Source organism: Polistes dominula, unplaced genomic scaffold (genome assembly GCF_049000335.1).
Source record: "Polistes dominula isolate Pdom_NZ unplaced genomic scaffold, Pdom_raw_medaka contig_23, whole genome shotgun sequence".
Taxonomy (NCBI): Eukaryota; Metazoa; Arthropoda; class Insecta; order Hymenoptera; family Vespidae; genus Polistes; species Polistes dominula.
Window position 1 is genome coordinate 2,586,370 of NW_028300963.1, and position 26,322 is coordinate 2,612,691.

General features: G+C 28.2%; 7 protein-coding genes across 14 annotated transcripts; 4 read left to right on the top strand and 3 right to left on the bottom strand.

Moving 5' to 3' along the window:
* The first annotated feature begins 239 nt into the window (after nt 1–239).
* Nucleotides 240–4,622, top strand: LOC107065302 (Sterol regulatory element binding protein). The gene is made up of 7 exons (XM_015318878.2): nt 240–460; nt 714–1,238; nt 1,321–1,944; nt 2,046–2,978; nt 3,043–3,347; nt 3,700–3,855; nt 3,946–4,622. Exons 1-7 carry the CDS (start codon nt 364–366, stop codon nt 4,297–4,299), a joined length of 2,994 nt encoding a protein of 997 aa, XP_015174364.2. The 5' UTR covers nt 240–363; the 3' UTR covers nt 4,300–4,622.
* A 303-nt stretch (nt 4,623–4,925) lies between these two features.
* Nucleotides 4,926–7,897, top strand: LOC107065303 (uncharacterized). The gene is made up of 5 exons (XM_089172618.1): nt 4,926–5,318; nt 5,477–5,735; nt 5,960–6,738; nt 6,986–7,194; nt 7,744–7,897. Exons 1-3 carry the CDS (start codon nt 5,160–5,162, stop codon nt 6,703–6,705), a joined length of 1,164 nt encoding a protein of 387 aa, XP_089028744.1. The 5' UTR covers nt 4,926–5,159; the 3' UTR covers nt 6,706–6,738; nt 6,986–7,194; nt 7,744–7,897.
* Nucleotides 6,759–9,747, bottom strand: LOC107065309 (amidophosphoribosyltransferase). The gene is made up of 7 exons (XM_089172614.1): nt 8,976–9,747; nt 8,608–8,900; nt 8,269–8,518; nt 7,949–8,185; nt 7,736–7,863; nt 7,421–7,642; nt 6,759–7,335 (listed from the first exon to the last, which is right to left on the bottom strand). Exons 1-7 carry the CDS (start codon nt 9,244–9,246, stop codon nt 7,063–7,065), a joined length of 1,674 nt encoding a protein of 557 aa, XP_089028740.1. The 5' UTR covers nt 9,247–9,747; the 3' UTR covers nt 6,759–7,062.
* Nucleotides 9,748–11,394: 1,647 nt separating this feature from the next.
* Nucleotides 11,395–15,600, top strand: Paics (PAICS bifunctional enzyme). Of its 2 annotated transcripts, none has more exons than XM_089172617.1 (6): nt 11,395–11,530; nt 13,460–13,789; nt 13,860–14,203; nt 14,320–14,595; nt 14,827–14,971; nt 15,235–15,600. In XM_089172617.1, the coding sequence occupies exons 2-6, from the start codon at nt 13,726–13,728 to the stop codon at nt 15,411–15,413; spliced, it is 1,008 nt and encodes a 335-aa protein (XP_089028743.1). In that variant the 5' UTR covers nt 11,395–11,530; nt 13,460–13,725; the 3' UTR covers nt 15,414–15,600. The 2 variants fall into 2 exon arrangements, with proteins under 2 accessions (XP_089028743.1, XP_015174380.1); XM_015318894.2 differs by lacking the exon at nt 11,395–11,530 and adding an exon at nt 12,872–13,105.
* A 209-nt stretch (nt 15,601–15,809) lies between these two features.
* On the bottom strand, nt 15,810–17,895 carry LOC107065334 (xaa-Pro aminopeptidase 3). 4 transcript variants are annotated; one of them, XM_015318928.2, is made up of 4 exons: nt 17,735–17,895; nt 16,649–17,593; nt 16,204–16,566; nt 15,810–16,127 (listed from the first exon to the last, which is right to left on the bottom strand). In XM_015318928.2, the coding sequence occupies exons 1-4, from the start codon at nt 17,781–17,783 to the stop codon at nt 15,958–15,960; spliced, it is 1,527 nt and encodes a 508-aa protein (XP_015174414.2). In that variant the 5' UTR covers nt 17,784–17,895; the 3' UTR covers nt 15,810–15,957. The 4 variants fall into 4 exon arrangements, with proteins under 4 accessions (XP_015174414.2, XP_015174413.2, XP_015174412.2 ...); XM_015318927.2 differs by having other exon boundaries at nt 16,649–17,589; nt 17,735–17,889; XM_015318926.2 differs by having other exon boundaries at nt 17,728–17,881.
* A 1,063-nt stretch (nt 17,896–18,958) lies between these two features.
* On the top strand, nt 18,959–20,499 carry LOC107065316 (uncharacterized). Of its 3 annotated transcripts, XM_089172622.1 has the most exons (5): nt 18,959–19,061; nt 19,128–19,261; nt 19,335–19,383; nt 19,460–19,719; nt 19,791–20,499. In XM_089172622.1, exons 3-5 carry the CDS (start codon nt 19,369–19,371, stop codon nt 20,005–20,007), a joined length of 492 nt encoding a protein of 163 aa, XP_089028748.1. In that variant the 5' UTR covers nt 18,959–19,061; nt 19,128–19,261; nt 19,335–19,368; the 3' UTR covers nt 20,008–20,499. The 3 variants fall into 3 exon arrangements, with proteins under 3 accessions (XP_089028748.1, XP_089028749.1, XP_015174389.1); XM_089172623.1 differs by having other exon boundaries at nt 18,970–19,261; XM_015318903.2 differs by lacking the exon at nt 18,959–19,061 and having other exon boundaries at nt 19,251–19,383.
* A 1,206-nt stretch (nt 20,500–21,705) lies between these two features.
* Nucleotides 21,706–24,961, bottom strand: LOC107065315 (uncharacterized). Of its 2 annotated transcripts, none has more exons than XM_089172627.1 (3): nt 24,640–24,961; nt 23,869–24,203; nt 21,706–22,911 (listed from the first exon to the last, which is right to left on the bottom strand). In XM_089172627.1, exons 2-3 carry the CDS (start codon nt 24,181–24,183, stop codon nt 22,588–22,590), a joined length of 639 nt encoding a protein of 212 aa, XP_089028753.1. In that variant the 5' UTR covers nt 24,184–24,203; nt 24,640–24,961; the 3' UTR covers nt 21,706–22,587. The 2 variants fall into 2 exon arrangements, with proteins under 2 accessions (XP_089028753.1, XP_015174388.1); XM_015318902.2 differs by having other exon boundaries at nt 23,869–24,207; nt 24,640–24,941.
* Between the last annotated feature and the right edge of the window lie 1,361 nt (nt 24,962–26,322).

Genomic DNA, 26,322 nt, shown 5'->3' on the forward strand with positions numbered 1-26,322 from the left:
ATATAACTGAAAATTCGTACATGATTGGTTAAATTTTGAAATCGTTCAATAGATCTACCATTGAATGATTGGTTACGTTCTTTTTTATCTCTGTTTGGTAATATCACATTTGACGTAAAATTGGCGCAATCGACGATAAAGAATTTTTTAAAAGGAGTTTCTTAACTTATCATAATTCATGGCTTTTAATAGGAACACTGATGACGCAACATCGTCTGATCGTTAGAAGCTTTCTGATTGGTTGTTTTACAGGTCGGATGATTATTGTCATTTTTTCAGTTTATTGCGCTTGACGTGCTTCAGTTTCTAACATTAAAGATTGTTTTAATCAAGTAACTTATAAATAAAACAATATTTAATAAAATGGCTGATCCAGGGGGATGGCCAAGTAAGCAAGAAACGGATTTTTCATTTCAAGGAAACGAAAACTTCAATTTCAATGAAGTTCCTGGTATAGACGGTGAGTTTTGTTTATTGCGGCTTGAATATTCTTTATTTATATTTATATAATTATTCGTCTTTCATTAATATTATCGATTAAAGATTTACATTTTTATACATAATTAATAAAAGTATATAGATTACAAATTAATATTTAAAATTAATATAACTTTAAAGATCTTCAAATTTATTCATAATATTATTTTTTTTTTTATATAATTATTATATGTACAAGTAAAATTATTAATATGACCTTGTTTTTTGAATTACAGATATACTTACAAATTGTGAATTATTAAAAAATGAAACACTCTTTGGTGATGAAACAATACTTCCTGATTTAGATGAACATATGCAGATAGATGAAGATATATTTGACTTTCTGAGTAATAGTGATGAGTTTAAGGATTTCAAAGATTTAAATATATTGGAACAAACGCCAAATACAACAAATGTTTTGACACCACCGGAAACGATAGTTAACGAACAACCAATTCCGCCTGTTCAACAAGATGTATCACCTGTACAAACTAAATCACGTAAAGTACCGGTAGCACCACCACCTACGGTATTTAGTTCACAATATACTATATCGCAGAATATGAACATTAATGTTCAGTCTCCGGTAGTTGCTTTAGCACCAGTTACACAACAAAGACAATTATTTTTACCTGCTAAATTATTAAAGTCAGACAAAGTCGTTTATTCCAATAGAGCGCAAACTATCACATCTAATTCTGTACCGCATCAAATACATACCATCGTAAATACTCCAAGTGGAACGGTATTTACTACTGGTAAGTATTTCAAATTAAAAAAAGAATTATCATTATTAAATTGTCAATTAAAATATTTCATTAATTTTCATTTTCTTTTAAGGTATTCCTGTAGTCTTAGATCCTGACAAAGTTCCAATAAATCGTTTAAATTCTAACACTCATGTTGGCGTACCAAGAGTTAGAGAAGTTAAACGTAGTGCTCATAATGCCATTGAACGACGTTATAGAACATCTATTAACGATAAAATTACTGAACTAAAAAATATTATTGCTGGCTGCGATGCCAAGTTGAACAAGTCAGCTATACTGAGGAAAACAATTGATTATATAAGATTTCTTCAGAATTCCAATGCCAAATTGAAAGCTGAAAACATGTCACTTAAATTTGCAAACCAAAGACCAAACTTACGCGACTTATTGGCAATTGGTGAATTAACGCCACCACGTTCAGAATCTAGCGAACCATCACTGTCTCCAGCTTCAGCACCGTTATCTCCAGCTTCACCTTTACCTATAAAAGAAGAACCAGATGTATTACAAAATATTCATACAACAAATAAACAAGAAGTAGGAATGAGAGATCATACCAGGTTAACATTATGCGGTATCATGTTCATGTTTTTGATATTTAATCCTTTAGGCATTATCTTGAATAGTGTCGAAAAGTTTAATTACAACTATTTAAATACAAAAGTGGATGGACGAACTATTCTTGATTTTCAAGGTAAATATAATAAACATTTATGTTCTCTTAAAATTATTATATATATATATATATATATAATTCAAATTGTTTTCTTATAATATATATTTTTTTCTATTTAGAATCGACCGAAACAGATAACAGATTATGGAGTAATATATTCCTATGGTTTACAAATATAATGCTCTTAATTGGTGGCTTATGTAGATTATTTTTATACGATGATCCAATTCTCCCAGCAGATAGTAAAATATTTTTTGAACTTCGACGGTGGAGAAGTCAAGCAGAATTTAATATATCAAAGCAAGAATACGGCCAAGCTTACAGAGATTTACATAAATGTTTAAAATATTTTAATCGTTCGTTTCCATTATCTCGTACTGAAATTGTTCTTGTGACTACTTGGCAAGCGATACGACAAATACTGCATAAACTCTGGATTGGAAGAGGGGTTCTTAATTTAAGTAAATACTTTATTGGAAAAACAGAAAGACAACAAGCTAAATTATCAGCTATGGAATTAGCTATCGTATACCAGCACATGTTGTGTTTACATTTATCTGAAGGACCCAAAAATGGTACACTTTATCTTGCTCTTTCTGCTATGAATTATGCTGAAATTGCAGATGAAAATATGCCAAAAGCACTATTGGCAGAAATCTATGTTAATGCAGCATTATGTTTTAAAAAGTATCTTTTTCCATTTATTCATAAATATTATTTGGGGAAAGCAAGAATGTTATTATTTTCGTGCACGGTACCAGCTAAATTCAAATGGATCATGAATGATGAAGGTGCAAGATTTGTAGCTACACAGAAGTGGCAATATGGTGTACAATCAGATAGCGAGTTTACTTCTCAAAATAGTAAGGCAGATCCTTTATCATTCGCAGCACGTGCTTATAGAGAACATTTAATTACACAATGTTTAAAATTATTAACTGGCACCGCTGGAGATTCACATGCATCTACGGTATTGGAATTGGCACGAAATATAATAGCTTCTGCAGAAGTTGATACTTGTTTTCCAAGTATGGATAAAATCAGCGTAGCAGGTATATAAATTTTAATTAATTAATTAATTAAATGAACATTTTATGCATAACAATCTTTATGTAGGTTGTGAAGATGAAATTGGTCTTTGGTGGGGAGCAGTCATTTGTGCTGCTGCAGCATGGAGATTAGGAGACGAAGATGAAACTGTCTGGAATATTGTAAAAAATAAATTTCCTTATGAAAGAAATTTTCAACCATGTAATAACAGTAATCGCAGTCCATTGCCATATGCTGTTTTCAACGTTTTGCAAGCAGCTAAACATTCTTCTGAAGTAGTTTCAATGCGTTTAATGGATCAGGCAGGAATATTATTAGAAAAATCCATATGTTATTATCATTGTAAACAACAGTTATCTCCAAATGTTATGGTAAGCTTTATCTATACGTATATATAGTAGGTAACTTTAGATAAATAAAATTAATAATCTTATTCACATTTAATAAGATTACTAATGATACAAAAATATTTCATTTCTCCACCTGTGCGCACTGTTTCTTTTGAAGAATGCTTACCTGTTACGAGTGTGCATTGTAGTTGCATTGCGTGAAATACAACTATGCAATACTTCTACAGTGCAACTCCTGTGGCAGGCCAAAGTACCGTGTGATAATTATTATGTATATATATATGTGTATAAGCAATCGATACTTAACATCTAATATTTTTAACATTACATTAAAATAATATATGATTATGATGTACTATTTATATTTTTACAGCTTACACAATTATGGCTTTGCGATTGGTTATTAGAGATGCGTACTATTTTATGGCAAGAATTTGATGGAGGATTAGAAAAACCAATTAGTAATGCATCTCTTGCTAGTTTTCAAAGAGATTTAGCGTGCTTAAGACAGTTATGTCAACATATGTCAGTAAGTATTCATCGAACCAAATGATAAAGGAATCTTATCTTATCTTGTCTCTAGAACTAGATATATTCTTAACTTAATTGTTTTTTTTAGTGTATATTACCAAGAGTATTTTTATACGAAGCTACAGCACGTATTATGGCAGGAGCAGCACCAGTAAAAACTCAGACTTTATTGGACCGTAGTTTGCATCATAGAAATTCACGTTCATCTATTATTTGTGGAAAAGATAGATCCCAAGAACAAATCAACGGCGAAAGAGAACATGCATTCGCATTGTGCTTAGCATGTAAACATTTACCAGCTTTATTATTGTCTTCACCTGGTGAACGTGCCGGTATGCTTGCAGAAGCTGCTAAAACTTTTGAAAGAATTGGCGATAGGAAAAGACTTCAAGAATGTTATAAATTAATGCATCAACTTGGTCCAGCTATTTCTGTTAATTAATATTTCATAGATACATTCAATATAGTTGACATATTTTTATAATCATAATATAAGGTATATAATTAGGTTATAGTATTAAACCTTATTGGACGTTAAAATATAACGATATTTTTGTGTTGCACTCGTCTGTCACATAAAAAATGACAAGTGAAATATGTATATTGCATATAAACCGAATGAGCTATAACCTAATAAGAATTGTATAAAGAGAACTGACGACCGATAAGGTATAAATAATTTGTAAATTTATTTTGTTTTATGGATATTTATGTAAATATAAATAACTATTGTATATTGTGATTATAAAATTAATTAAAAACGTATCTTAGTCCTTTTCGATTTTTAAATACTTACATAGTTTGCGTTCATAATTTACGTTGATTACATGCATCATTGTTGTTCTTAACCTATGCAAAAACAGGCATCAAACGCATGCGCGTATCTGTAAGAACAGGCATCAAACGCATGCGCGTATGTATAAGAACAGGCATCAAACGCATGCGCGTATGTATACAACACATATGCGCATGCTCAATAACACATTTAGTTCCCACGAGTAAACGTAGGTGGTAGTGTTACTAGTTTATTGCAGTGCAGTGCGTAAGTGAATATTTATTATCGTAATTGCTTTTGATTGCATTTATTGATAAAATCTTAATATCTCTAAACTAATATCTTTTTTTTCTGGTTTTTTTAACTCCATTCTACTTTACAATTTGTCCGTAGACATTTGATAAATTATTATATAAGTGAAAAAATATAGCATTTTGACAGTTTTTCCAGTGAGATAACCTCACTGTTGTTATTTATTTCACTTAGATTTAATTTTTTACTAGGTTTCCTGGGTGCATTCCTTAAACATGGATTCCGATACCGAATTACAAGAAGACGAGGAGGATATTCTTGTGTACGTCGAATTCGAAGGATTTGTTAATAATAATATATTTCGAAATGGAGAATTGCAATTAGATATAATTGGAATAGATACAGACCATCCTATAATGCAAATTGATGGGAAGGTACGTTATTTATAGATTATTCTTTTCATATTAAAAATTAAATTTACATATATTTTATCACTTAACCTTAAATTACTTATTGTAGCATTTGGCTTACTGATATGATAAAATTGTTCATTATTTCAAATAATTTAATGATGGAATTTTTCTGTTCATAGTTCTATGAAGGTACTTATGAGGATGCTGTAGGAACTTATATGTTTTTTGATAAAGATGACCAACCAGTTATCCATGATCCTGTATTTGATCAAGCTCCAACTTTAAAATATTTTGGAAAGACTAGAAAGATATTAAAAATGCAGAGAGTATTTGTTAAACAAAGGGTAGAAGTTCTCGGTGACTCTGAGCATAGTAAATGCATTCCAAATATTGATACGATTAAAGAAGCTGGCATTCCACCTATGTATCAATCAGAAGGTATTTTCAATCAAATTTATCTTAACATATGTAAGGGTAATAATATGGTCTTAGATTATTTCAAATTCTTTAACAAAATATTAACAACGTAGTTTTATATTATTTCAAAATTTATAACTAAATGTTAAAAATAAACAAAACATTGGTGGTGAATATGTTAATAATAAAAATTGTATATGTAGACAGCTTATTTTACCATTTAATTTTGATTTTATTTTATATAGCACTTTCCTTTTGGAAGGATATAAGAGACAAAAGAATAGATGCTTTATGTGCCTATTTGAAAAAACATAAAATCAGAGAAGAAATGAAGTCACAAGGTATTGCATTAGATTCCGAATCTGATGAAGATAATCCGTTCGCTATATATAAGGATACAGAAGAAGGGAAAAGCCAACAAAACTTGGTTAATTCTAACACCAAATCATCAGTGGATGTAACTACTTCTTCTACAAGCGAAAAAGCTTCCCCAAAAGAAGTTAAGGAACATATCCATTCTAAACCATCTACTTCGAAAACTAGTGATTCCATTGCTGACATCGATCGTAAAGTATGCAGACCTACTAAACTAGTTAATAGAAAGAAAGTATGCGTTAAAAGTAAAACGACAAAAAAACAGAAAAAGAAATCAAAGGTTGTGGAAGATGAATCTATTAAAAAAAATGATTGTAACACAGAATCAATACCTTCAATGGAAGAACAAAATTTGAATAATTCTACTTCAGATACTGAAGTGAATAATCTACTTGATAATATAGAAAATTATATTATAAATAATTTTGATATGAAGGATAATGTACAGGAACATAAAGATATTAATACAGACATTAACACGGTTGAAACACAAGTGAAAACAACTGATACTATACTTGATATTGTGGAAAATACTAAAGATAAAAAGCATGATAAGTTATCAAAGCGAGAAGCAAAATTGAAAGCGTTATTGGGAAAATTGAAGTCTGATAAATAATGTGATAAAATGAATACAAATATCAGTGATAAGGTATAATTACAAGTAATATATAATTTAATAAATAATTCCGCTTGATAATTTATTAAAAATCCATTAAAAAATTGATCTTTTTATTGTATTGATTAAAAACATAATTATCGTTAAAATTATCGTTCAATATGAAATACTGCACTGCACTAGCCAATAGTTTATACATACATACATACATATATATATATATATATATATATCTGATAAGAAAATAAAAATGATATAATATTCTTGCTTGTAAAATTAGGAAAAATAGATTGAAGGTTTGCATTGGAAAAAAGGATCCAATATCCTCTTAACGAAATAATGGATTGTCCAAGTTCTTCACCAATCTAAATCGCTAGATAGTTCGTCAGGATATTCTCCTGTCAAGCAAGCAGTGCAGTGACCAACATAATTGCTTTCTTTATTGTCCATATTGTGTCTAACAGCTTGAACAAGTCCTTCTACAGAAAGGTATGTCAAACTATCAGCACCAACATGTTTGGCTAATCTTACATTGTCAAGCTTATTAGCAATTAGTTCTTCTCTCGTTGGAATGTTAATTCCCATGTAGCATGGATATTTTAAGGGAGGTGATGCTACTCTGATATGTACCTGCAAATAAACGTGATAATTAGATGTAGATTTATACATTATTTATAAATGTATATATATATGTATAAAGTTGCAACTATGTTACTTCTTTTGCTCCTGCATCACGTAAAAGTTTAATGATTGGTCCAATAGTATTTCCTCTAACAATAGAATCATCGATCAGAATTAATTTTTTTCCTTTTACATTTTCGGATAAAGCTCCAAATTTTTTAGCAACTCCTAATTGTCTTAATCGTGTGCTAGGTTGAATAAATGTTCTTCCAACGTATCTATTTTTACAAAGTACTTCAGCAAATGGTATTTGAGACTAGAAAATATGTGAATTAAATAAGTAATTAATGTTAATTGTATTATATTTCTTTTTTTTATGTAATAGTAATAATTTAATTAGATAACTCACTTGTCTAGCATAACCATGTGCTGCTGCAGTACCAGATTCTGGTACAGAACTAACTATATCGGCTTCTACCGGAGATTCTATTGCTAATACACGACCACATTGCATACGAACTGAATATACCATTTGTCCTGTAAAGAAAAATACAAAAATATGTAAATTAAATACTAGTTTACTAAATTCTTATTGATGATATTAATGTTAACGATGGTTTACCTTCAAAAATACTGTCACTTCGAGCAAAGTAAACATATTCAAATATGCAAAATGCTTGTCGTTTATTATTTGGTCTATCTACAATGTCAATAGTTTTAATACCCTCACGAGTCAATTCAACAATTTCACCTGGAAAAACTTCCCGCACATATCTTGCACCAATGCTTAAGAAACCACAAGACTCTGACGAGATTACCCAACCTTCTGCTTCATCGTCGTCATCTGAATCACCTGCAGCTAAATTTGTATAATACACAATTTAATAATTATAGATGTATTTTTATAATATTAATGTTTATATATATATATATGCAACGTACCGAGTTTGCCAATAGGTACTATTTTTCCTAAACATAAAGGCCTGTTTCCATATGGGTCTCTAACGCCATAAATTTTATCTCCTTGCATGATTACTAAAGAATAGGATAATGGTGCTAATTGCATGAGATGTTTGATACGTGCTGGCCAATCTGGACCATTAACTTCACCTTCAGGAGGATTTAAACATAAAGCTTGCGTTATTAATTCAGAATCTGAATGCGTCGAGAGACCCACACCCCGACCTAATACCTAATTCAAAGTAATAGATAAAAGTTAAAATTAAATTCATAAAGTTACAAATTAAAAGTCAAGGAAATAAGAGATTCAATTTTAATTACCATTTTTCTTAATGATTCTGTATTTACAAGTTCTCCATTATGAGCAACTGCTAAAGCACCGTGTGCTGTATGAACTACGAAAGGTTGACAATTAACTTCTTCGCTAGCTGCACAAGTGCTGTATCTAGTATGACCTATTCCTAAATTGCCTTTGAGTTTCTTGATGCTTTCATCGTTGAAAATGTTATTAATCATTCCCATACCCTTATGAACACAAAACGACTTAGAGCAAACACCTTGACTTGTAACAATTCCAGCACTTTCTTGACCCCTGTGTTGTAAAGCGACTAAACCTATTCAAAAATGTATAGTTAATGTTATCATCTAACTTAATTTATTATACACAAAATTCTTCAAAATTAACTTACCAAGACATATCATTTGGCTTACATCAATTTGTGGTGGCCAATCTCCTGCAGCAATACATCCAAAAACACCACATTCATGTGTGAGTCCAGAAACTTCTTTATTTCTACCTTCATATTTAGAAGCTGAATCTTTTGATTCAACTTCATTTATTGAAAGACGAGATATTGCACTAGAACAACTTTCATCATTCATCTCCTGAGACATTTTTATATTTAATCTATAACAAAATGATTCAAAGATTAATCTATAGTTTTGCTTTTTACGTGTCATACATTTATATAATAAATTATAAATATTAGAATTAGTTAAAAATCAACTTTTTTGTTTTTAGTTACATTCAATAATATTATCAAAGTGTTAAAGTATTCTCTCGTTTTATACGTCACTAATTTTACGTAATGTGTTTTGCAAATGGAACAAATGTTGATATACATATGGACAAATATGTGAAGTAAATATTAATATCAGTGTCTTTAGAAGTGCATTCTAGACCCCCTACAGTCTTATTTCAGATTATCGTCAATGCCCCTATAAACTATCGACCCCAAGGGGTTAGATAAAGAAATTTCGCAATTAATTTCATCATTCAACTGCGATGTGCTTTGTGTCATCTAAAAACTTATTTTTCATCAGAAATTTTTATTGATCACATATACAAACATTTCATTTCCTTTCATTTCAATTCAATAATATTTTAATTTAATGTTTTTGTATTATTCAAATATTGATTTATCTTAAAGATATTTATCAATATTATTTGTTTCAAGAGAGGTAACCTATATATATATATAAACATACACGTGTGCATACACATATTTCTATAAATTAAACAAATTAATAATAATAATAATAATAGTAATAATAATAATCTAAACCTTATATAAAATATAAAACCAATACTAAACAAATTCAATGAAAATAACCTATATCCATATAAACACACATCCACACACATACATAACATACATATATTATTTAAAATTAAAGAAATTAATAATAATAATAAGTTGAACCTTATAAAAAATCTAACAAATATGCAAGAATGGGAAATAAGATAGTCTTAAAACAAACAATTGCATTCGCAAAAGAAGAAAGTTATAAAAATATAATAGAAAAATAGAAACAAATCAGGATAACAGAATGAAACGTTGATCTATAGAAATAATCTATAATTACGTGTCAGTTTTTTCATGAATATTGGAAAGATCGTTAGAATGGTCATTTAATTCAAGGTTTTAGAAAAATCTAAATAGAAATCATTAATATATCATCGTAACTTTTATCAACCCGTTTTCTGCGTACTTGTTGGATAATTCATTTTCACATACCGTAAAATAGTATAATATACTTGCATATAAATATATATATATATATATATTATATGTGTGTGTGTGTGTGTTGTGTATGTGTGTGTACTATATGTAAGTATATCTCTAATTACACGAAAGGAAAGGATAAACGTAGTTATGTTATGATCGATTTCTTAGCCTAGATACATAAAACAAAGGTTAAACCTACATGAAATGTAATAGTAGATTATATAATTGAAGGTTATTTATTTTTTTAATATTCATGTAAATGCGAGCAAATCTTTCATTTTAAGTTACAAGATATAAAACAAGAGAAATCATTATTGCAATCTTAGATCGTCTATCCTTTATCACGTGCGTGGTTTCTTCATTCGCGTGTTCCATTCTATATATATATATACATATATATATATAAATACATATGTTAATACGTATGGAGAAAGAGAAAGAGAGAGAGAAAGAGAGAGAGAGAAAGAGAGAGAGAGAGAGAGAGAGAGAGAGAACGAACTCAGCACGTGCTTTTGGAATATTACGTATTTCTCTCTTCTTTTATATTTTCTTAAATATAATTAATGATAAAATACTTTGTATAAAAACAGTATTATAGAATGTTTTTTAATACAACAATATGTTATAAATATGAATTTAAAAAAATGTATTTATACAAAGAAGAAGATACTAGAAATAATATAGAATAATGATAATAATAATAATAATAATATATATATATACATATTCATAATATGTTATATATAATAATATATTATTAATACATACATATGTGGAGATGTGTGCGAAATTTGGTAGTTCTGCCTTTTTTTCTTATACGTTTTTATAATATAATAAACTTGTATAATAATCGATCGTATAGTATATTAATCGATACGATATGATGAAATAAAATACAATCCACTCTGTTCGCCAACTAAACGACAAATGAGCTCGTAAACCAATGGTTACTTACATGTTACTTCTTAACAGTGAACTAATTCTTTCTTTGACTATTATCTTTTATTTTCTGGCCGGCTCTCACAAACACAGTTAGAACTTGAATGTAAGAAGTATACTGGGACTTGTCTCTCTTATGAATTCTTATTCCACTATATTTCTCTAGACAAGAGAATGACAGACTGATGATGGAGAAGAAGAGGAAGAAGAAGAACAAATGAAGAAGACGAAAACGATCACGCCATGAAACCGGTTCCTTCACTTCCGGATAGAATTTACCCCAAAGAAGCTTATTGGTAAGCTTTTTATACTATTACTCCCCCTACTTTGATTTACTATCTCTACCCTTAATTCTATCAATTCTTTTGATTATTTTTTACCATTTTTTTTGTTATCTTTCATTAGATATACTTTTATATATATATAATCATTGTTTCTATTTATTTATTTGTTTTTATTTATCTCTTATTCATTACCATTCATTATTTAGAATTAGTCATTTGTTCAAGCACGTGTTCACACATATACATATATTCATATATACTTGCACATAATTTTTATTTATTTATTTTTCTATTTATCTATGGAGATTTATTTATTTTTTATTTATTCAATATGAAATTTATTGAGATCTTTTCTGCACGTTACATTATTATTCGATTTTAGATTGTTCTAGATGTTTCTTTTTTGTTGGATAGAAATGAAATTATAAATGAAACTTTTTCAATTCAATTATTTTCAAAGTCACTTTGTTTAATAATATTATTGTCGATAATTACTTTTTTCTTTTTTTTTCCTTTTCTTCTTTTTCTTCTTCTTCTTCTTCTTCTGCTAATATTTGTAAGGATTCTATTTCATTTTGAATGATTCATATATTGCTTAATGACGTTTGAATATGCGTATTGTTATTGTTGTTTGTTAAATATTTATCGATATTTTTTTTAAATTTGTTTATCATTGTTTATCCAAAGTTTCCATTGACATTTAAATAGAAATTTCACATTAAAGATTATTCTATAATTATCGACAGATAGTGGTAATTGTACTTTATATTATATCAAATAATTTTGTATTAATTATCTATTGAACTTAATGATCCTTAAACAAGAAACAATGGGAGCGGCCATTTTGAAATTCATATTTTACCGCGTCCAAATAATTTCTAATATGTCTGTCAAAATCGACCTATTAAAAAAAAGTCTTTAAAAATATATTTTTCTAATCACGATAACTCGATAATCGATTACGTAATATCGATTAATTATATATCAACGAAGAGAAGAAAAAAATGTTATGAGAGTGGTCATCTTGAATTTCATACTTTACCGCGTTAAAATAATTTAAAAAAAAAAAAAAACAAAAAAAATGTTTTTAAACATATGTTATTCCAATCTCGATTTAACTTGTTTACGATTTATCGATTGCGTAATATCGATTATATATAATTTTTCGAATAATCCTATAACGCAAGAAAGAAAAAAAAATTCGAAAATATTAATGTTACATACGAGAAGAAAAAAAACAACAATTTTATTTTGTATTAAATGCGAGAATAAATTTTTATGTCGTCACGTCTTAGATTACGTTATTTTGATTTTAATAATTGAGTAATCGGTACGAGGGGTTAGGGGAAGGGGAATGTGGTTACGATAATGCCACAGCATCACGATCGAAAGAGATCAACCAGCATTACCAGAATATTCCATACACCAAACAAAATAATTAAACACATGATCTATATACATATATGTTATATTATTTTTCTCCCCACTACCATCTGATCAAATTCCTTTTTACTCCTTGATCCGTAACGCGGACCAGCATTCATATCGTTGTACGTGATTAGAATAGGCTGGTTAACAAAATGACTGGTGAGTCTCGTCATTCTTATTTCTTTTTTTCTTGTTTTATATTAAAAAAAATCTTTTAAATTTATATTTATGAGAGAACATTGTTGCATTAAGATAGGTTCTATTGTTTTTTTTTTTATACAATAGTATTTTGTTATAGATCATATTGTATTTAAAAATTGTATTATTCGAATGATGATCTCTTTAAATTAAATTCACATGCGTGGTAAATCTAACCAATAGATACTTGATAAATGTTACAGGTTATTGATTACTTGTAAAAAATCATGACGTTTTAAATCATTAAATTATATGTTTATGGAGAGTGAGAGAATGATTGACAAATGACTGTTGTTTTTATTTGTAACTTTACAGAATATAAATTAGGTAAATTGATCATCGAAGGTAAGACCAAAAAGGTCTATGAGATTTTGAATGAACCAACATTATGTTACATTCAAAGTAAAGATCGAATTACGGCTGGAGATGGTGTTAAGGCTCATAATTTAGAAGGCAAAGGCGTTATTAGTACAGCTACAACATCTAAAGTATTTCAATTATTAAATGAAGCCGGTATCAATACATCCTTTGTCAAGCTTGATAGTAGTAATAAGAATGCTTTTATAGCACGCAAATGTGAAATGGTACCCATCGAATGGGTTACAAGAAGATTAGCCACCGGTAGTTTCTTGAAAAGACATTCAGGTAAGTAATTGTTTATTCTGGTGAAATAACTTTTGTTAAAAGATTAACAAATGTTCTATTTTTAATATAGGTGTAGAAGAAGGATACAGATTTAATCCACCATTGCAAGAAACATTTTACAAGGACGATGCCAATCATGATCCTCAATGGTCGGAAGAACAAATTATTTCTGCTAATTTCAAATTAAATGGAGTTACCATTGGCAAAGACGAGGTTGATATTATGCAACGTACTACATTGACCGTTTTCGAAATCCTAGAAAGAACTTGGGCAACACGAGATTGTTCTCTTATAGATATGAAAATAGAATTTGGTGTAGATACGTCTGGTAATATTGTTGTTTCCGATGTTATTGACAGTGATTCCTGGAGATTATGGCCATCCGGTGATAAGCGTTTGATGAAAGATAAACAAGTAATTAATAGTTTTCTTTTTTTATTATCATTTTCAAAATTATAATGTGTTATATATCCTATTATGTTTTTATTCGTATATGTATGTATTTATAATATGTGTGTACATTTACCCAGGTATATAGAAATTTATCTAATGTCACTAAAGCTGATTTGGATGTAATTAAATGCAATTTCGAATGGGTAGCAGCTCAATTGGATCATCTCATTTTATCTCCGATGTCATTGGTCGTTATTTTAATGGGTTCTCCATCGGATGTAGAACATTGCGAGAAAATAGCTTCCTATGCGAAGAAATTAGGTTTAATAGTGGAACTTAGAGTGTGCAGTGCACACAAAAGTACTCTTGAAACTTTACGTATTCTTGCTGAATATGAAGGTAGCGGGAAAAAGGTATTGAAATAAATCAAATTAATAATTTATTATAATTACGAGAATAATAATTAATTGCTTGCCAGTGGAATGTTTGATCATATGGATACGAATCTGTATAAATTTGAATGACCTATGCCAGTCTACTGCCAAAGAAAATTCCATTTACAAATATGATAAAAAAACCGATAATTATGTCGAATGCATATTATTTACTTCTTAGATATCAGAAGTTCTTCTTTTTTAATGTAGGCGGTGTTGATTGCTGTAGCAGGGAGAAGTAATGGATTAGGTCCAGTATTGTCTGGAAATACTACTTTTCCAGTTATTAATTGTCCTCCTTTTAAACCAGAGAATATTACACAAGACATATGGTCATCCATAAATGTACCTTCAGGTATGTAAATACATTTCTTATAAATTGATTATTTTTATTTCAATTATATATAAATATGTTAGTAAAAATAATACAGATATGAATACGTTATTATTAATGTAAATGGATTGCGAAATTTGCTTATCAAATGGTGTAATTATAGAATATATAAATGTAACTTATTGAATACTTTGGATTAGTATATACACAATTAGTAAACTTATTGTAGGATATTTAATTAATTAATGTTTTGTTTTTATTTGTTTTTTTAATCATGTTTGCAGGACTTGGTTGCACAACAGTCGCTTATCCAGAAAGTGCTGCACTTGCTGCTGCTCAGATACACTCGCTTCATGATCATATGGTTTGGTCAAAGTTACGTGCAAAACAGCTTAATAATTTCATTACTTTAAAAGAAGCCGACAAGAAGATACAACATAAATTTCTATCAGTAAAAGTTTAATGGATTAATCGATTTTTTTTGAATTACTTCTGTGAAAGAAGATAATTGCATTTAAATGATTTAAGAAAAGTACATTTCAAACATTTCCATTTAGAATTGTATTGTATACAATACTATAAAATTTACTTACCGATTTTTTTATCTATAAAATATATATATAAATATATATATATACATATTCATGTTAGCACTTCTTGCATATACATTATTATTATTAATCTTATTATTGTTATATTGGATACAAGTTTACAATATTCATTTACTTCCACTTAAACAAATTTTTGAATAGAATAATTAATTAGCAGTAAAAATATTGTAACATTTAATCCAAGATATTTTTATAGATTTATATATATATATATATGCATACAAAATTAAAAGTTTATTTTGTCTAAATATTTAAAAATCCTTACATTTATTGATTAAGATCAATAAAAATGAGACAAATAATGTATCTACATTCCATAAATATATTCCTTTTTATAAAAGTCATTTATATATCGAAGTAATTATTAACAGATTTAATTATAAAGTTAATAATTAATTAACATTGATTTTCACTTGCTAGAGTTTCTATTTCATTAATTTCTTTTGGACAATTTCTTGATAATACTAAAGGTCCATTTTCTGTAATTAAAACATCATCTTCAATTCGTATGCCTAACCCATGGAAATTTGATGGTGCCAAGGGATTTTTATGATTAATATATACACCTGAAAAAAATATATATGTTAAAATTATGTATAGATAAATATTAGATATATACATATATATTGTCAGATTATTTACCAGGTTCGATAGTTATAATCATTCCAGGTTGTATTGGAACATTGGTAGATATTTTGGCAGTATCATGTACATCCATTCCTAAATAATGGCTAACGTGATGTGGACAATAACTAAAGGCAGCTGATATTAATTTATCTCCTGATAAACTTTTAGGTATTAAGCCTATTTCTTGTAATCTTTTACTCAAGAGCAAACACATGTTGTGAAATAATTGATCTAACGTTGGCATTTTGTTCACTTTTTTCAATAATTCTTTTTGTATATCTAATACAATTTCATATAAAATTCTTTGCTCTGGCGTGAATTTACCATTGATAGGCCACGTTCTTGTAATATCAGACGTATAACCGTGATATTGACAACCTACAAATAGATAATATTAAATGAAAACAATGAAATATCTGAATAATAGAAAATAATTTAAAAAAATAATAATTATATTCACCTGCATCCATTAATACCATATCTTCATTTTGAATAATTTGATTATTAGAAATATAATGAATAATATTAGCATTGCTTCCTCCAGCAACAACAGGTGGATAAGCTAAAAATTCAGCATCATTTATACGACATTCGTAATCGACTATTGCAAATAGATGATGTTCGCTCATTCCTGGTCTGGAAGCTTGAATAGTTTTTTTTATTGCCATAGATGCTATGTCACAACTTTTTTGCATCAAATTAATTTCACTTTGCGATTTGATTGAACGTACTTTATGAAACAAACTCTTTGGAGAGATAAATCGTTGAATATTATTTGTTTTAATTAATTCATTTAACTTAATGTGTAGTTCAGTTTGAAGTATATTAGTGTCATCGTACCAAATAATGCTATTTTTATGTTCATTAATAAAACAACCAAAAAATCTTTCAAACTCTGTGACAGGAAGAGCTTTGTTAACACCGAACAAATCAGGAGCCACTTCTACTCCAGTTCTTGGTCCTTCCCATAACTCAGAATGTTCATCCTTCTGATTCATAAATAAAATAGATGTAAAATTATCTCCTACAGTGGTAATAACTAATATCGTGTTAGGTTCTTTGCAACCACAGAAATATAAAAAGTCTGTGTTCTGACGAAAAACGTATGGAATTTTGTCAGACATGTATACTTTAGAAGACGATGGTATTATTATAAACTGTGATTTACATCGATCATTTGTATTACTGTTCTGTAGAATATTTTCAATTAATTTAGATCTCCTTTGTTTGTATTCATCACGGTGTATACCAGGAGTAACCTCTCCGTCTTTTAAAAGATGAGGATGAGACATTGAAGTAGGTTGTCCATATTTTTGATGAAAAACGTTTTTCACACATTCTTGATTTGGTAAATTACTTCTCAATCTTTTTACACACCATACATTCAAATTATTATTTTGTCTACCTAGAAAAATAATTTGTTATTAAATTAAGTAAAATAATTTAGAAAGAATCATTATTTTTTAACATGTGAAAAGATATATTTGTAAACTATGATCTACCATCTTATTTTTCATCTTACAAATATTGGATAATTACTTCTCACCAAATTTAATAATTAAATTTTTAACAATTTCTCTCGACGTGCCGAACATAATTTTTTTTTATTATTTTTGTTATTTTTTAATTGTCTTTGTTTTTATTTCACACTACATTAAGTATTAATTTATTATTTAGTTTGTACATTCAGAATATGTGAATGACGAAACTCACGAAATGTGTTACCAGATGGTGTCTCGATCACTTCGTGTACTTTGCATAATAATAAGTAAAAATAATAATATCTAATATATTTCGTTTAGATAATAGATATTTAAATAATAGATAATTATTATTGTTACTTTTACGATTTTTTCTTTCTCTATGAATTTAATAGGAAAAGTAATTGATTTGCAAAGAATCTGATATATAATTATAACCATCGAAAGTGTTTAAATAATACTAATGATTATTTTTATTAAATAATGATTTAAAATTTGATTAATTCGACTGATAAAATCATACGAAAGAAAATGTATGTAAACGCAATCAATGTAATTCATTATTTTTATCTGATTTATTGATAATACAGATTCAATGTTCCAAGTAATTATTATGCAAACTCGCCAGATGGCAGGCAGATCGAAATGTTGATAAGGAAGATAGCACTGATGGTAAAGAAGATTAGAAAATATTCAAATGATCATCAAATTTTTAATTGTATAGAAAAAAAAAAAAAAGGAAAACAAAATGAAAGTATTTCAAATGATATATTATAAAAATATTTATAATAATATAGAAATTATTAAATAGTTATCGTTCATGCGTAACAAAAGTCGTGGTCCGGGTCATAAGGTGCAATTCCTTGAAGGAATTCTTTTTGTATTGCTAGGGCAATCCGATTGTCTTGTATTAGAAAAAAAAAAACTAGAAAGAGAGATTATGTCAAACGTTCTCGCATGATCGGATACACTAGGCGGATCTTGAATTATCAGAGATTCGTAGGAATCTTTTGTCTGTTGTATAAATGATTGCTTGTTGGTATTGGTGTGGTGAACCACAGGTTGACGAATGATTGTCACGCGTTACGATAAAAGTGACAACTATTTATGACATCATCGCGTGGGTTGCGAATTGAAGTACCTATAAATCAAATTATGCAATCACGATAATATTTTTATCTTTTTCTATTTTTATTTTACATGAAAAAGTTTTCTATCTCACGATAAGATGTATATATGTACAAAAAAATATATATGAGATTGATCATTTATTTTCTATTATTCTGAGAGAAAGATCGATATATCATAGATGCATAGATCGTCATAACATGATCCATGAGAGTTGTTTGGGTGTTAATATCGCTTCGCATAACTCGCTCACGGAAATGGCGAGTATGTTGAATGCGTGGCGAGGTTACTCAAAGCGATGTCATTGTTAACGCTTGGTAAATGTTACAGGACACACGTTGCAGCCTTAAAGAGAGCATTTTCTTGGGTGTGGTTATACCCTGTCTTGGTGGTGAGTGTAGTACAAAGGTGGGGCATGATCGAGTGCCAATGCAGTCTCTACTCCTATAAATTCGACGATCTAAGTAAGTGAAACTTGTAATGCAGTTCTCGACTTCGTTTGAAACAGACGTTATAGAGATTCTTGTTTTTTTTTAGAGTATTGTGCTAAAGTTTGAACGTTTGAGGAACGATGATTCAACATCTTGTAAGTATAAACAATTAAATTTTGTATTTATATAAGAAAAAGAATTACTTGTTCTTAACATTTATCATATTTTTAGGTAATCTTTTGTGGAGTGGTAAGCGTGGCCCTTAGTGCTCCGCAATGGTATGGACCACATGCCGGTTATGGTGGGCATGCTGCACCAGCACCACTTGGTCCTGATGGTCGTGTGGTAGATACTCCTGAAGTAGCCCAATTAAAGGCTGCTCATTTGTCAGCTTTAGCCGAAGCCAATGCACGTGCACCGAAAGGACCTGGTGGACCCGTACCTGGACCATACGCACCTGGAGCACCTGCTGGTTATGCACCTCATTACAGGTTTATTAATAATATCAAATACATTAACGAGATATTATTAATATTAATTCATTAAATTGTTCTTTTAACAGTGGTCCACCAGCACCATTGGGACCTGATGGTCGCGTAGTAGACACACCCGAGGTTCAACAAGCCAAGTCAGTTCATTTCTCTCTGTACAATGCTGAAGCTCAACGTGTACCAGCTGGGCCAGCTGATCCAGTTGCTTCTGGTGCTTACGATCCATCATGGAATAACAATGGCGCTTGGAACCAAGGATCCTGGAATCCTGGACACAATTATTACTAAAAGGATTTATTTCATTTTTTTTCCTTTTTTTGGATTACGTTCGTTCGACTCGAATCAATTTAAGAGATGCACACCTACTGGTATCTTTTAAAATCTACCTCGATAATATTCAATTTTCGTATCTACCTCGTTCAAGACTAATCATAAGAAGAAGAAGAAGAAGAAGAAGAAGAAGAAGATGCAGATGATGAAGAAATGATATGTGCTCTTCGTTCCGACTGATTTCAACGATTTTCAACTACCTCTTATCATTTATCCGGACGAACGAGAATAATTCCTTCGATTCATAGATCTCTGGTTTATTTTACTGTCTGTCTGTCGCTCTCTATGCCTTATTTCTTACTTTTTTATTGTATATCATTAATGTTATATTATCATATTAGATTTCGAGCGATCAATTGTCAATTTCTTATGTGTATGGTGCTATTAAATATATTCTATTATATTCATATATATGCATATATATAAATATATACATACATATAACATGAATACGTGTAAATGATATATGAACAATCTAGTTATGAATAATTCAATGATAATAACTGTAAATCGTACGAGTTCTCATCATCATAAGGAAATGATTTTCAAGGTGATCCTCTTAATAATCCTGTTATTCTAAACTAGTTTTTCATTTGCTTTGAATTACTTCGTTGTGATCTTATTCGATTCATTTTACGTTCATTGACGCCGTGGAAAAGTAAGTTCCTTGCACGAAGGACGTCTCATATATATAGACCGTATATAGATCGTATATAGATCGTATATATGATCTATTGATCTAGCACGTGCTGTTCGATTAACACGCTCCCGACAAGATTTCGATCTAATCGACAATACGGTAGTGTCATTAACGTCATGTTACCTTTTGATTTATCGTTCCTTGATTTATCGCTCGATAACGAAGTACCACACCATCGTAGTTACATTCTTTATTGACTTAGTATTTGAATTTTATTTCATGAATATGTATATGATCTTATGATTTACCGTTAACTCTTTCTATTTAATTTGTTTTTTAGTTTTTTTTTTCGAAGTGAAAACTTCTTTAGAATGGAGATTATTTGAAAATGGATAAACAAAATAAACAGATTATTTAATTATTATTGAAATTCGTGAGAATATATACATGGATCATTCTCCAATAAAATTATGAACAATTTTTTAATGTTTTATTATTTTTAAGACGATCATTAGATGTCGAAACATCGAATAATTTCATTTTTTTTTAAATTTACTATTCATGTAAGATATTAAATATTATTGTTTAAAATATGCATTAATAATTATAAAATTACAAATAAATTTTTATTATTTATTTAATAATTATAAAAACGTGCGCCTGTAGGAATGCAACCCTTCAGACACAGTTTGAAAATGCTGTTTGTGAGCGCCATCTGTCAGAACGGATTTTTTGTTCTGCCCGAAAGATAGGCAACCCGCCATACATACATGTATGACCAGTTTGGAGTGAAAAAAATTGCCGTCCCAACAGATGTCGCTTGCAAGCAACATTTTTAAAGTGTGTCTGGAGGGTTGCATTCCTACAGGCGTAATATTATTATAAATAACGCGTTGCGGGATACAACTAGTTATTAAATAAATAATAATACGATATATTTATTGATTACATATATAGGTATATATATATGCATGTTTCATAAAATAATAATTATCAAAATCAATGATAAAAAATGATTCAAAATATCAGTTTATTTTATTAATCAAAATCTACAATAATTACTATATACAATTGTTTGCAAAAGTTTTGATTAGTATAGTTCGAGTTTTTGTTTAAACTATTACAGACAAAGAGAGAAAAGACGACGGAAAAATCAGGTACATAATCGTCTATATCGAATTAACCATCATTCTCTTCTTTCTTTAAAAAAAAATTAAAAAAAAAAAAATAAACAGAACAAAAAGGAAGATTATTTATACATAACCATAAAAATGTTACTACTATTATTCAAGCCAACTAAAAAACTCGAACGATATTCGAATAATCGTTTTTATCGAATTTTTATCCCCTTTTATAAAAGAAGATAATAATAATAATAATAATAACAATAATAAAAAAGATCTATGAACCTAAAAAAAAGGAAATGTATGAAAGTATGCAGTTAAAAGAACAAAAATCAATTATCACTATGAAAAATTAACAATTATTATCTGACAATTATAATAGAGTGTTATATTTCTATTCCTAAATAGAGAGATTATATTAAAAAAAAAAAAAAAAAAAAAAAAATGAAAAACATAATTTAATTTCTATGGAAAAATAGAAATTCCTATACAGGGTGGGCCAAAAATTGTAATTATTTGTAACACGAATAATGTTATCCTTATTTTTGTTGTTGTTAATCGTAAAACTGCAATTCCAATTAATTTTTAGCTAACCCCTGTGTATCCCTCTCTCTCTCTCTCTTTCTAATTATAAATCATTATAATAATATACCTAAGAGAAAAAAAGAAAAACAAAAGATAGGATTTGAAAGATCTAACTACTACTACTATACACCAATTATGTTATTGTAAATCATGTTTTTTTTCTTGTGTGTGGGTTTTTTTTTTTTTTTTTTAATAATAATTACTGTCCTCACGATGAGAGACCATAGCAATTGCACGCGCACGTGCTTTCATGTGAGCAGCACGAGCTCTAGCAACTTCCGGTGTATCCATGACACGTCCATCGGGTCCAATAGGTGCAAGTGGTCCTCGATATCCTATTGGTGATATCGCTGCATAATTAACACGAACAGGTGACAGGTAAATTAGATTTCTATGGTCATCGTAATCGGTCAATTGGTATTGGGCCGCTGTTACTGCGGAAGCCGCAGCTGCGGCCAATTTTGAGGTTGTTCGTGCATGTGCCGCTAAATGTGCAGCTTTTGCTTGAGCTACCTAAAATTTTATCAACAAATTTCATTATTATTAACAATTAAATTAACAAACGTTTTGTTCAGTATTATTTTTCATGATTTATAAACATTTAATGGAAAGGGTTGGAGTAGAAGAATGAATTTTTTTTATTTTATAATTAAAAACTAATGTGTGTGTGTGTGTGTGTGTGTGTCTTAATATGTGTTTTGAAAAATAATATTTAAATTTTAACTCCGCCTAGTTAGTATCTAGATAACTAGATAATAACTAGCTGGTCCCAAGCCCAGATAAAGGAGGAGGGTTCGAGGGTGAGACTTGCAACCTACCCTCGGTAAAAATAAATTATTATTAGAACTTAGTTCTATTATGCGGGAGCGATAATAGGATTAAGTCCTAATAATAATAATAATAATAAGTATAATAATAATATATATGTAGTAATCAAATTTTTAGTTAGTCAAATTGGCTTAGTTAGTAAATCTAATTTTAAATATTAAATCTTTTGTTGTAAATTATAGGATGCTCCTATTTATTAACATTTTATATTTATTAAAATATGTTATATAATTTGAAAATTGCTATATGCAAGAATTTAATTATTATATATATATATATACTGATGGGATTTGGTATTTGTGGCAATTAACTTTCGAGTTCCTAATACCAATTAATAATAGTAATAATAATATACTTATATATTATTTAATAATAAAAATATTTAATTATATTATATAAATTATCTTTATATTTATATAATATATTTATAATATATAAATTATCATATATATATATATATATATATGATAATTATTTTACACAATAATAACCTTAAGTTATCATTAAAAATGTCGACGTAATGGCGTGTCATATTGAGAAAAAAAAGAAAAACAACACAAAAAATATTAAAAACAATTTCTAATATTAATATAAAATATTAGAAGTAAAATTGTCATTTAAAAAAAAAAAAAATGGCGTTACCTCAGGGGTGTCAACAACACGACCATCTGGTGAAAGTGGTGCAGCAGCAATCGTTCGAGTTCTTGTTTTGATGGTTAACGGTGCAATAATTGGTGGTACCATAGTTGGTCTCATCATCATCATCCTGTCAGTATAATCGTTACGTTTGATTTCTCTAATCCTTGACAATGCTTCAGCATGTGCCGCCATATGTGCATTACGTGCACGTACAACTTCCGCGGTTTCTAATACCCTGCCATCTTTCGATAGGGGTGCTGGTGGTCCACGATATTCGTACAAGGGTGCCCACATGTACTTAGCTTCGGTACTCGCCATTACGAGCAACACGGTTAGTACTATCTGGAACAAAATTCACCCCATCATATTTTTTTTCTAATATTTTCTTCATAAATAATAATACACTTCACTTTAAATGTTGTTGTTTTTTTTTTTCATTTTTTTTTTTTTACCGAACTTACATTAGCAGTCAAAGAAAAAGAAAAAAGAAGAAGAAAAGAAAATAATTGAATAGAACACAATCAAAAATCATATTTAAAAGAAAGATATTATGGATAATGAAAATGAAAGATGGGAGAGAACAAAATGATACAAAACTTTTGTCTTTTTTTTTCTCTTTTTTTAGGATCAAAGAAACTTTCGTAGAAAAACTTTTCTTTTTTTCTTTTTTTGATATACTTATGTATATATATATATATTTTGGATAAATTGTAGCATATTTTTCAAAATCACTTTTTTTTTTTTTTGTTCTTGTTTTATTTTTGAATCACTTACAAGTAATGTCATCGTTGTGATGCTGAGACACCACCGGTAACAAAACGGACGTCTTAGAAGGGAGTGCGCCAAGGCGTTCAATCGATCACGCTTTTATAGGATCTTGCACCACCCTAAGTACATTCCCGTGGTGTCTGGGTGTCTGTTAACACTTTAGAAGAAGAGGGAAGGTTTTATATTAATCACAGATCATAAACAGTATTATTATTAAACAGTTATTTTTATTTATCAATCGTTTGACCAAACAAATCTCATCCTACAATTTTTCATTTTATTATTTTTTTTTTTAAACATTTGAAATCCTATCTTTATTTTAAACAAATATTGTTCATTTAAATTAAGATAGATTATTAGATAATTTATTAATTGATACCGCTGTAATTATTTTTGTAATTTTTCTTTTTTTCTTTTTTTTTGTTCTTTTTTTTTGTTCTTTTTTTTTCCGTATCATTTCATTGGAATAACTTTGTCCATCAAAAACGCGATTTATTTTAATAAGTTTGTTTTTTTTTTCATTCCTATTGTAGTTTGAAAAATATAATAATAATAATATAAAAAAAAAAACAAAGCAAAAATCCTTTCACATTATCATTTTCAACGTTTGCGGTGCAACATTGGAGATTATTCGCAACAATGATCCTTGTAAAAACAACCGAGAGATTCGATTCCAACGTGTTACACGTGATAATAATCTTATGGGAAAATATCTACAGATATAATTGTAAAAAAAAAAAAAATAACCTTATTTACAAATTAATAAATTAATTAATACAATTAGATTATTTTTCAATTAATACAATTCTATAGAGTTTTATTTCAATGTTGTTAATAATTTTAACAAATTATCTTTTGTGTTGTGTTCAACTCGTGATCTATAAAAAAAAAAAAAAGAAAAAAAAAACAGAATAAAAATATAATGTATAATTAATAATAATTTTATTTACGTATTATTACTGCAGATAACGTTATTCTATAGTTTTATATTAATTTTATTTATTGAAATTATTATATATATATATATATATATATATATATATATATATATATATATATATATAAAAATATATATATATATATAATTAATAAAAGAATGAGATGATTTTTAATTAATTTAAATTTAATTAATAAAAGAATGATGATTTTTAATTAATTTAAATTTGATTAATAATAGAATGATGATTTTTAATTAATTTAAATTTAATTAATAAAAGAATGAGATGATTTTTAATTAATTTAAATTTAATTAATAAAAGAATGATGATTTTTAATTAATTTAAATATAATTAGTAAGAGAATGATGATTTTTAATTAATTTAAATTTAATTAATAAGAATGATGATTTTTAATTTATTTAAATTTGATTAATAATAGAATAATGATTTTTAATTAATTTAAATTTAATTAATAAAAGAATGAGATGATTTTTAATTTATTTAAATTTAATTAATAAAAGAATGATGATTTTTAATTAATTTAAATTTAATTAATAATAGAATGATGATTTTTAATTAATTTAAATATAATTAGTAAGAGAATGATGATTTTTAATTAATTTAAATATTAACCATTTATTCATTCTTGTGTTTAGTCATTCTTTTTTTTTTTGGATTTAAAGATGAAATAATTTTTTGACCGTCAACATAAATATTTATCTTTCCCTCTTCTTCTTCTTCTTCTTCTTCT